The 12,145-nt window shown below is 39.7% G+C and overlaps 1 protein-coding gene and 1 non-coding gene across 5 annotated transcripts in view; one reads left to right on the top strand and one right to left on the bottom strand.

Moving 5' to 3' along the window:
- INPP5F (inositol polyphosphate-5-phosphatase F) overlaps positions 1 to 12,145 on the top strand; it is an 88,419-nt gene that overhangs the window by 28,697 nt on the left and 47,577 nt on the right. The window contains exon 2 of one of the 4 annotated variants that reach the window (XM_043475292.1): positions 1,370 to 1,512. The exons of the other annotated variants lie outside the window; for them this stretch is intronic. Coding sequence (XP_043331227.1) covers positions 1,440 to 1,512 — 73 coding nt within the window. The 5' untranslated portion in view covers positions 1,370 to 1,439. The remainder of the gene's footprint in view (positions 1 to 1,369; positions 1,513 to 12,145) is intronic. 4 annotated transcript variants of the gene reach the window in all.
- On the bottom strand, positions 7,995 to 8,101 carry LOC122446969. The gene has a single exon (XR_006271099.1). It is a non-coding gene; the product is annotated as a U6 spliceosomal RNA (small nuclear RNA).

Genomic DNA, 12,145 nt, shown 5'->3' with positions numbered 1-12,145 from the left:
TCATTTCCTAAAGCAATGTACAAATATGCTACTGGTTGGCGAGTTTGATGCAGTGAAATTATGGTCATTAGGAGGGTGGGAGCATTTCCTATGGTCTTTTGTGGTCAGCCCCTGTTTACATGCACTTTCCCTCATTGTACCTCATGCCTTTCTTTGGACCAAAAAGAAGTTGGTAGATACCTGTCATGTAGGACATTTTGAAAGAGGGAAAAGTGAGGGAATAGAGTCAACTAGAGAAAATAATAAAGAAAATATTAAAAAGAAGTAAACGGGGCTGGGAAAGTTTTTCACGCTCCTAATCTCTGTACTCTTCCCCGCCCTGCCCCCTCTTGCCGCATCACTTCTAAGGTTTGTCTGTTAGGAAAGGATACAGGGGAACAAACAAAGGGAAATCTCTTTTCTGGGCCCCCTGCCGCTCTTTCCCTCACCCAGAGAACTGCAGCCGCACCCTGGGTACCACTCCACCCCTGGCTCCCATGCTCTGCGCATCCATCTTGCTCCTGCCGCCTTCTCTTTCTTCATCCTCTGTCCTGGGCATGTCTTATTTCCTCCCCACCCTGTGTCCCACCTAAGCTCTTGCTTTGACCACACTATCAACTTGCCCGCTGGGCAGTGTGCTCCTGATCTGTATTAGAACTGAAATAATCACTCTAAGTGCACTTTCCCACGGGAGCATCTTACCTTCTGGGGGTAGGGGATGAGGGGAAGAAAATGTCTGTGCTTAAACTCTTTCTCCCTCCTGTCTCCCTCCTACTTATTCTCTCCATATTAATGCACGAGTTTTTGTTCTTGCCTGGTGAGATGGGAGCAGGAGTGTGCTTGAACAGTTGTCATTGACAGTATAAAAGCGGCGTGGGTGAGCTGTGACTGTCATCAAGCAGTCGTGACTTCGGAACGGCATTAGTTTGCTAGGCTGCCGCAGCAAAGTTCCTCAAACTTGGGGGCTTAAACAAATTTATTTTCTTGTTGTTCTGGAGGCTTAAAGTCTTAAGATCAAGGTGTCATCGGGGTTGGTTTCTTCTGAGGCCTCTCTTGTGGGCTTGTAGATGGCTATCTTCTCCTTGTGTCTTCACATCATCTTCACATTATTTTGTCTGTGTTTGTCTCCAGATTTCCTCTTATAAGGACACTGGTCATTAGGGATTAGAGCGCACCCTAATGACCTCATTTAACTTAATTACAACTTTAAAGATTCCAGTCTTTAAAACAGTTTCACATTCTGAAGCACTGGGGGTTAGGATTCTAACATAATGAATTTTAAGGGAACATAATTCAATCCATAATAGGAATCTAACATCCTCTGGAATGCTCACTACAAAAGCGTGTCCAAGAGAATTCTCACCTTTGCATCTGCCCTTTTATTTTACAGTGGAATAGGCCATTCCCCAAATATCACTGGGTAGGCACTGGCCCCAGCACTGGACTAACCTTGAGGTCACATGATTGCCTTGGATCAGGTTATTCATCCAAGCCTCAGTTGCTGGGTGATGACACCACCTAGATATGGTTATGGTAAGTTAATAAAGCTCTCATTAAGTGCTTAGCATGGCTTCTGATAATAGTAGGCATTCAGTAGATGCTGGCTATTATGATTATTTTTTCCTTAGTTTTAAAGGTAAAACATCACTAGAGAACACTTATGTTCTGAGCATATAATTTTGAATAAATGTTAAACTTAGACTGTTTTCTCCAGTAATACTAATGTTTACTGAAACTTTAATGATACTAACATGTCGCCTAAAGACGACATGGTGGGGATTATAAAAGCAATATTTTTAGAAGTGAAATATTAGTAGCATCAGTGAAGGTTATATTTTATAAGCTGTGTGCCCATTTAGAAAAATGTGTGGTAGAAAAGAATTTAGAAGTATTATTTGGTTGTAGAATCCTTTGCTGATAATGGCCCTTCCTTTTGTAGCAAGCTGTGCCCCTCAAATTGTTCTATTAACCCTGGTGCCTAGAAAACAAACTATTTAGAATCACTGGCCTTTCTTCAGTTTGGAAGGTCTCTTCTCCCAGACATTTGCAGGCAGGTAGACTTTCAGCCAGCGTCTAGTGAGTCTATCTTTGACAGCCTGAAGGTGTCTGACTCTGCTTTGATCGATTGGGATTTATTAGGATGAGGAACAGAAAGTCGAAGAAACATGTAATGTGCTAAATAGATGAAGGAAAAGTAAAGCTCCATGAAAAATCATTGTCTTCTATTCCTTGTAGTGTCCAGGAGGAAGTCCGAATGATGGTCAGATCTTACCACAGTTGTAATGACACATTAATTTTTTGTTTTCTTCTTTTCTGTTTGTATTCTTCTTCCCTCTCTAGAGGATAAGCTCCAAGACAGGGGCTGTTTGTTGTGCTCACTGTTGTATCCCCCTGTTCAGTGGCTATTCAAAAATATTCAGCACATAATTATTTAACAGATATTTATAGAGTGCCTGTTGTATGCTGGGGGCTACAGGGTGAACAAAATGCAAAGCTTCCAGGAGCATAGAGTCAAATCCAAGAGCTAGACATTAATTGCCTGATCAGAGTTTTATCATTAAACTTAAGCTTCTGAAGAAGACAAATGTGGGATATTGTGAAGCACATAGCAGAGGGGTGTGACTGGTGGGGATGGGGTTCCTGGATGGAAGGCATCCCTGAGGAAGTGATGTCTCAACTGAGGCCTGAAATGCGTTTTCTCAGTCATAGGGATCTTTTTGCACATGGCTCACTCTGCCAACAACTGCTCTCCTCTCACTTTCCCCACCCTGACCCTGTCCAAATTATCCTACTGAAATAGTTTTGACTTCAACTCAGACATCACCTCCGTAGGAATGTCCTCCATTGAGGAGATAGTATATCATCACACAGATAACCTTGAAAAGATGGCTAATGTGCTAAGTCACTTGAGTTGTGTCTGACTCTGTGTAATCCTATGGAGTGTAGCCTGCCAGACCCCTCTGTCCATGGGATTCTCCAGGCAAGAATACTGGACTGGGTTTCTATGCCCTTCTCCAAGGGTTTTCCAAACCCAGAGATTGAACCCACCTCTCTCATGTATCCTACAGTAGCGACACCTAGGAAGACCCCAAGATGGCTTAAGGCTGGAGGTTCTAAATGTATTACAAAAGCTCTGGTGTTTTTCTTTTTAATTAATTAATCTGTTTATTTTACTTTACAATATTGTATTGATTTTGCCATAAAACATTGACTTGAATCTGCCATGGGTATCCGTGTGTTCCCCATACTGAATCCCGCTCCCACCTCCCTCCCAATCCCATCTCTCTGGGTCATCCCAGTGCACCAGCCCTGAGCACCCTGTCTCATGCATCAAACCTGGACTGGCGATTCATTTCACATATGATAATTTACATGTCTCAGTGCCATTCTCTCATATCATCCTGCTCTCGCCCTCTCCCACAGAGTCCAAAAGACTGTTCAATACATCTGTGTCTCTTTTGCTGTCTCACATAGAGAGTTATCGTTACCATCTTTCTAAATTCCATATATATATGCGTTAGTATACTGTATTGGTGTTTTTCTTTCTGGCTTACTTCACTCTGTATAATAGACTCCAGTTTCATCCACCTCATTAGAACTGATTCAAATATATTCTTTTTAATGGCTGAGTAATATTCCATTGTGTATATGTACCACAGCTTTCTTATTCATTTATCTGCTGATGGACATCTAGGTTGCTTCCATGTCCTGGCTATTATAACATGCAGTGAACATTGGGGTACACGTCTCTTTCAGATCTGGTTTCCTCGGTGTGTATGCCCAGCAGTGGGATTGCTGGGTCATATGGCAGTTCTATTTCCAGTTTTTTAAGGAATCTCCACACTGTTCTCCATAGTGGCTATACTAGTTTGCATTCCCACCAACAGTGTAAGAGGATTCCCTTTTCTCCACACCCTCTCCAGCACTTATTGCTTGTAGATTTAAAAAGCTCTTTAAAATCTACAGTAGTCCTCCCCCTGCCCCACACCAGTCCGTAGTTTCCCTTTCTGAAGTTTCAGTTATCTGTGATCAGCCATGGTCCAAAAATATTAAATGGAAAATTCCAGAAATAATTCACAAGTTGTAAATTGCATGGTGTCCTGAGTGGTGCAATGAGATCTCTGTGTCTTCTGGCCTGGGGTATGAGTCATCCCTTTGTCCAGCATATCCACCCAGTATGCTTCCAGCACATTTAGTCACATAATTGGTTCAGTTATCAGATTGGCTGTTGGTATCATAGTGCTGTGTTCAAGTGACACTTATTTTACTTAGTAATGACCCCAATGTTCAAAAGAATGTGTATATAAGGTTTGGTTCTGTCTGCAGTTTCAGGCGTCTGCTGAGAGTCCTTGAATGTATCCCCTGTGGGTATGTGTCCTGAAGACTGTGCATGCATGGGTGCTAATTTGCTTTAGTCGCGTCCAACTCTTTGTGACCCCATGGACTGGAACCCGCCAGGCTCCTCTGTTCATGGTATTCTCCAGGCAGGAATACCAGAGTGGGTTGCCATCTCCTCCCCAAAGGGATCTTCCCGACCCAGGGATCAAACCTGTGTCTCTTAGGTCTCCTGCATTGGCAGGTGGATTTTTTATCATTAGCTCCACAAAGATAAGCTTGTTAGGGTGTGAAATATCTGACTGTAAAATGCAAATATATCCACAGTATACTCAGAACTAGTTTGAAGAGAGAATTGTCAGGAATACTGATTTATTTAGCCATAGAGGCTCTTCGTTTAGTAATTAAGAGAATTACTACTCCTAGTATTGAACAGCTACAGACACAATTCACTCAAGTCTCTCCCATTCATTAAAATAGTATCACCATCTGCTCTTCCACTTTTAAAGTGGTGAGGATCTTGAGATCCTTAAAATGGTACAATGTATTATGTATATGATTTTAAAAGTTTGATTTTGGTCCCTTGCTATCTATGGAGACTTTGCTGTGACACTCAGTGATATGAAATATTTTTATACCTACAGTGTGAATGAATGGAATATCACCAGCATTGCTTTTGTACTTCCCTGAAAAGCCATTAGAAAGGCCCACTCCTCAGGGGCACTAGAGAAAAGGCAAGAGAAGCCTGGCAGGGTCCCTGCTTAAGGCCTGCTTCTTGGGCACGGCCTTTAGATGGTACTTCTGTTTAAATACGAGTTTCATTGTGTACAATTGCATTGTGGGAGAAGATTGTTTTATTGTCTACTGATGACTCATAGAAACATGTAAGGATTGTGATAATGGTTGCACAACTATAAATTCATTAAAATCATTGGCTTGTTTATACTTAAAATCAGTGAATCTTATGGTATATAAATTATATCTTAATAAAGCCATTGAAAATATTTAAGTCAGAGAATAGTTGTTTTGTATCCTTTTGTCACTACTTCTGATTTTTTCTTATTTTAATAATTAATCTACCTTTTGGTAACTTAAAGGTGACTTTTTTCAGTTCTAAAGTTACTTTGAGGGAAGAACCTTAAAGAAACAGTATTATTTGTCATGTAACATTTCAGGATAATCTAAAATGTAATTTAAAAAGTCATTTTATATTCAGTTTTTCGTTCATGGTTTCCCCTGTGGCTCAGCTGGTAAAGAGTCCGCCTGCAATGCGGAAGACCTGGGTTTGATCCCTGGGTTGGGAAGATCCCCTGGAGAAGGGAAAGGCTACCCACTCCAGTATTCTGGCCTGGAGAATTCCATGGACTGTATAGTCCATAGGGTTACAAACAGTCGGACACAACTGAGTGACTTTGATTCATGAGGGTCTCAGAACTCATGAATTTTGGAGGTAAGATTCATGTTGGGGACCTTAAAAGATTCTTCCACTGTAGTTATAGCTGATCTATTCAGTTAATAGCTTTGGGTCTTGGAAGCAGACGGGCTAAGCGGCGAGAGGCTCCTTTCTTTGGCATCTTCTGGTTGCTCTTTTTCGCTTCTGTCTTCCTTCTACTCTCTCCCCAGGTACTGAGGTGCTGAATGCCCCTTCCCTCCTCTCTTTGCTCCGCTCTGTCTGCTCCATTACTTTATGCTTCAGAATTTCCCATCACCCCCCTTGTCCCTGAGCTGCACTCCAGTCTCCTTCGTGTGGATGGTTCCACCTCCCTGGTAGGAGCAGTGCTTGAATGAGACACAGGAAGGTGACCCACAGCTCTGAGCTTTCCCAAGGGCATCAGACAAGCTTGCTGCTTAGTTCAGAGCATGTCTCTAACTCACAGATTTTTATATCCTCAGGCAGAGAGAGAACGTTAGAGGTAGGCCAGCTTGCCTCTTCTATTTCACTGTCATTCTGCTGTCCAGTTATAAAGGAATTTGTTCTTAAACTCCAGTTGTTTTCTCAGTGATTTCTATGGCAGTGATATTAAAAGTTCTTAACTCCATAAAGAGAAGAACCTTGTAAAGATAACAGTGACTAAGTGTATGTATGGGCCACCTATAAAGGTGTTTCCTATATTTATATTATTTCCTCCTTTATATTCTTATTAAGATTTTTATCTTATTGAACATTTTATCTTCCTCAACATTTTGAAGTGATTGCAATCAAATTATTACCAGGTCTAATTGTGTTTTAAAAAGGGTATTTTTGATTAAAAAAAGACAAGACTCGCTTACTTAGATGTGGCCGTATCACCACCCAGGGCAGAAATGGAGGCTGTCCATCTAAGTGACTTTGACTTGGCTCTCAGGTTTGTTACAGCCTGTGGGCTTGTGTTCCCTCAGGCAGAGCGGCCCGTAACCTCCAGCCTCACAGCACACTTGTCACTCCTCAAAACAGTAGTTTAGCTTCATGATGATAAACCTTCACCATAAATAACCCCAATTATATTTAGTATGCTGGGGTTTAATAGGTAGGAAAGTATGTAATAGATTAACATTTTAAATAAACATGTAAGGAAACATCTTACTTAGCACTTGAGCAAGAGAAAGACACGGTTATGTGGAAAATGTACTCTTGTAATAGAAACTCATTTTGCCCATTGATACTTAGACTTTTCTAGTTTTCTAGGACTGTTATAGATAGCAAAGTCTTTATATTTTTATAGATTATAATAGATTAATTTTATGGCAGGTCATTATTAGGGATTTTGTTATTAGGCTGAGTTTGAATTCGTAGGTTAAGCTGAATATGCTTCTGATTGCACCATTTGGTACCTTTGAAATGGATCCTAATAAACGTACCTCATGTCCCAGACACTCTCCGTATGAATCACTTTCGGTTTTCTGTATGCGCAGACTTAGGACACTTTAGTAGGCAATAGAGCAATCAATCAAGAAACACTGAGTAGCTACTATGTTTGGAAGATGAACGAATTAATGATTGGCTCTTTGGTCACTGAGAATATTAGAAGCCCAATATGATGTACTTTTAACTACAGATATCTGACAGTGGAAAAAAATAGCATTGTTGTGTGGTAGTATTATTTGTATTTCTACTTACTTGATGTACAATGGTGTACGATGCTCCTTGAAATATATTCAAAGGAATATACTACTTTATTTCTGTTTCTATTAGGAAAAGTATTTTTCTTGATGTAGTTTTAAACAAATAGAAATGGCCTTAAATAGAAAGCAGAAAATTATGTTAAACATACTGTGAATCCATATCTTTTAGTAGAAATTTAAATTCATGCAGTTTAGTTGCTCAGTCGTGTCCGACTCTTTGTGACCCCATGGATTGTAGCCTGCCAGGCTCCTCTGTCCATGGAATTCTCCAGGCAAGAATAGAGTGGATGGCCATTCCCTTCTCTAAGGGATATTCCTGATGCAGGGATTGAACCCAGGTCTCCTGCATTGCAGGCAGATTCTTTGCCATCTGAGCATAAAGTTACATAAAATCTATAGACTTATGCTTATATTCATTTAAAAGTACTAAATGGCCAATTAATAGCTTATGCAATAGGTATCAATAGGTTTTATGCACACAGTGGACTGAATTTAAATTCCTACCCAAAATTTATTTATTTATTTTTTTAAATGTTAGCTCATATCTTTATTAACCAATATACAATTACTTGTCTTCTAAAAATATGGAACGCTTCACGAATTTGTGTGTCATCCTTGTGCAGGGGCCATGCTAATCTTCTCTGTATCATTCCAATTTTAGTATATGTGCTGCCAAAGTGAGCACCCAAAGATTTATTTTAAAAAAAGAAAAGGCAGGATCCTTCAAATTGGAACATAATTTATCTTGAGATAAGCCATTGTGGCTCAGTAGTAAAGAATTGACCTGCCAGTGCAGGAGATGCAGGTTCAACCCCTGGGTCAGGAATATCCCCTGCAGATAAGATGGCAACCCACTCCTGTTTTCTTGCCTGGGAAATCCCGTAGACAGAAGAGCCTGGCAGGCTCCAGTCCATGAGGTCACAAGAGTCGGAAATGACTTAGTGACTAAACAATGACAACAAAGCCATTAAGATATTACCCAATGATTAGATTCTCTTAGAATGCATACTGTGTTACTGTGCTATATAACAGATCATTTAAAGATACTTCACACATTTTAAAAAATGAGATCAAGAGAAACTAGTCAGAGATTATTTCTGACAGTCACAATATCAAGAAATACTTTGAACTGCGAGAGAAAAAATATGAAGAAAACCACACTTGAGCATCTCATAGTAAAACTGATAAAAGCTGAAGTCAAAGAAAACATCCTAAAGCAGCCAAAGAAAAGCTACAGAAAAGTTAAATTCAAGGGCATTCAGTAAAGCTCTGGTAGGAACAGTGGAAGCCGGAAGACAGTGGAATGATACCTTCAAAGTGCCTGTCTAGAATTTTGTACCTTCAAAAACTAAGGAAAAAAAGACATTTTGAGCCAAACAAGCTGAATTTGTCATCACCAGTATCTGCACTAAAATAAATACTAAGGGGTTCTTCAGGTAAAAGGAAAATGATTCCAGATAGGAGTGCGGAAATGTTGGAAGGAACGTAAAGCAATGCAAAGAGTAAATGTTGGTAAATTTAAACAAAGTTAGCTTTATATGAGGTTTAAAATGAACACAGAATGAAAGCACACAGCAATAATAGTAACTATGGTAAGCTAAAAAAGGCTGGTGTTCTCAGGGCCTTTCCCTGTCCAGGAACTGGCAAAAGTACTTCTTTACATTAGGCTTTTGTAAGTTAGGGCTCATGTTATCAGACCCTACAGTATAATCACTAATAGAATAATAAAAGATTGTAAAAAGCTAATAAAGGGAGGAAATGGAATAATAATTTTAACACTCAATCCACAAGAAAACAAGGAAAAGTATATAGAACAGGTGAAGAAATGGTAAGATGGTAGAATGATTCTTAAATATTTCAACAGTAGCATTACATATAAATCGACTCATTTAGTCACTAAATCAAGTCTGACTCTTTGTGATCCCATGGAGTGTTGCCCGCCAAGCTCCTCTGTCCATGGGATTTCCCAGGCAAGAATACACCTGCATTGGCAGTTGGGTTCTTTACCATTGAGCCACCAGGGAAGCCCATGAATAGACTTAGTAGTTAAAAAGCAAAGCTTTTCATAATGGAAAAATAAAATTCATCTATAAGCTACTTTTAAGACAAATACCTTAGGTATATGTATATGTATAGAGAATGGCCAAAAGTAAAAGGATGGAAAAAAGAGAAACCAAGCAAATGCTAACCTACTGAAAACTGATGTGCTCATAATATCAAAATAGACTTTAAGGCAAGAAGCATAAACAGATATACATTTCAAAAACAGCCCAAGTTCAAGTCACCAGAAAGCTAAAGCAATGTTAAATTTGTAAGCACCTAAGCCTTAACGTCGAAGAAGGCAGTGGTAACCCACTCCAGTACTCTTGCCTGGAAAATCCCATGGACGGAGGAGCCTAGTAGGTGCAGTCTGTGGGGTCGCTAAGAGTCGGACACGACTGAAGTGACTTAGCAGCAGCAGCAGCAGCGGCAAGCCTTAATGTATAAAAGGAGCAGTGAGTCATTTGGCTTAAACTTATTAGTTCAGAGTGTCAACTTGAAATGGCAGAGAAACACATAAGTATTCTTATTGTCAGCTTGACACAGAAGAAAGGAAAAGTGAGCCAACTACAATTGCCTTTCCTAATTCTCTTTTTCCTTCACAGCAGCACATTTCCATCCTCTGATTCATTCGTCTGGTTCGAATTCGGACTCTAAGCTCTTACTAGAGGCATAAGCTGCAGAAGCTCTTCAAGAATTTAAATATTGGTTATTGAATATTACGTTAGGACTTTGGAGTATGTAGTAAATAAATGTTAGTAATTTGGCATGTGGATATAATTGTAAATTCTGTTGTGTATAAGCTGGCTTGAAACTCAACATTAAAAAAAACTAAGGTCATGGCATCTGGTCCCATCACTTTATAGCAAACAGAAGGGGAAAAATTGGAACCAGTGACAGATTTTATTTTCTCAGGCTCCATGGTGACTGCAGCATGAAATTAAAAGACTCTTGTTCCTTGGAAGGAAAGCTAGACGGTGTATTAAAAAGCAGATACATCACTTTGCTGACAAAGGTCCATATAGACAAAGCTATGGTTTTTTCCAGTAGTCATGTGTGGCTATGAGCATTGGACCATAAAGAAGGCTGAGTACTGAAGAAATGTTATTTTTGAGTCTTAAAAATCCCACTGAACCAGTTCAAATCAGAAACAGTCTTGGAAAAAGGTGAGCCAGAAGGAGAAAAAAAAAACACAAAATCAAAATTGTTTTCACACAGATACTTCACTCACTCCAAGTGTCTGGCACAGAGAGTATGTACTGTGTATGTATTTCTGTCAGTAGGAGCTCTTTTAGTTGAACCTCACTTAAGATTAACCAGCATTCCTCTCTGCCTCTGCGGAGTGTATTGGTAGATGTGTTGGATGGTGTTGGCTGGTGGAGACTGGGTAGGAAGCCCTCTGTCTTCTGCTAGATCATGGGTTGTGTTTATTTCCATACTTGTTCATACTTGTTTTACTTGATACTGTAATTACATAACTAAATAAACCCATCAACTGTAAATACAAAAGGAATGACTTCCTGTTTCTATGAAGGCTAAATTGAATGCTTTGAAAAGACTAGATAAAGCTGTGTTGCATTAAAAAAAAAAAACTGCTAGGGGCTCATTCTCAAAGAACATGGGATTTTATTTCCTGGACTAGGGGCTGAACTATGGCCCTTGTAATGGAAGCTTGGAGTTCTAACCACTAGGCTGCTGGGAAATTCCCTAAATTATGCATGTTTAAAAAAGTCATTGGTGGTACTTCCTCAGTGGTCCAGGGGTTGAGTCCATCTTCCAGTGCAGGGGATGTGGGTTTGGTCCTTGGTCAGGGAACTAGTATCCCACATGCTGAGGGGTGACTGAGCCCTTGAGCCAAGACTGCTGAGCCTGCACACCGCAACTAAGATCCAATGCAGCCATAAATAAGTAAATATTTTTAAAAAGTCGTTGTTAAGCTCAAGTAAGAGTGAAAGGACTAATACCAGCAATGGTAACCAGTTGTTCCCTTTCTCTGCCAGTCTTCTCATATGAGAGAACTCATAAAGTGGGATTAGGATTAGAGTTAAAGAATTTCCGTGGAATGGGAAACAGTCTTGAAAGGGAATATTAATTTTATATGTAATGTTTACATTTTTAAACACATGGAATGTATTCCTTTATTTTCTGTATGGTTGAAATTAATAAAAATAAAACATTGCTAGACATGCATTGTTGGATCAAATGCTTATCTTTTCTATTGATGCATGTCAGTAGAATTCATAGCCGTGTTGAGAAATATTAGATGCAGTACTTCGAGGTTGTGAATAGGGAGAAAAGATTTTCACACAGTGGTGGTTTAGTCAATAAGTTGTGTCCGACTCTTGCGACCCTGTGGACTGTAGCCTGCCAGGCTCCTCTGTCCATGGTATTCTCCAGACAAGAATACTGGAATGGGTTGCCATTTCCTTCTCCAGGGGATCTTCCCGACCCAGGAATTGTACCCAAGTCTCCTGCATTGCAGGCAATTGATTTACCAACTGAGCTGTGAGGGAAGCCCCTAATTTTAATTTAGAAAAAAAAGTTTTTTGAATAAAAATCTTTCTCCTGCGATTGCTTACCCTAATTTAACTGAGTCAATTATTGTATAGAGCAAGCAATTGAATATTTTCCAGAACTATTGTTTTACTTGTCCTAATTGGTCATGCTTTTCAAGATAATCACTTCCTAG

The sequence above is a fragment of the Cervus canadensis genome, chromosome 8, assembly GCF_019320065.1.
Source record: "Cervus canadensis isolate Bull #8, Minnesota chromosome 8, ASM1932006v1, whole genome shotgun sequence".
Classification (NCBI taxonomy): domain Eukaryota; kingdom Metazoa; phylum Chordata; class Mammalia; order Artiodactyla; family Cervidae; genus Cervus; species Cervus canadensis.
Note: the sequence above shows the minus strand (reverse complement) of the source record. Positions and strands in the feature narration are given on the sequence as shown.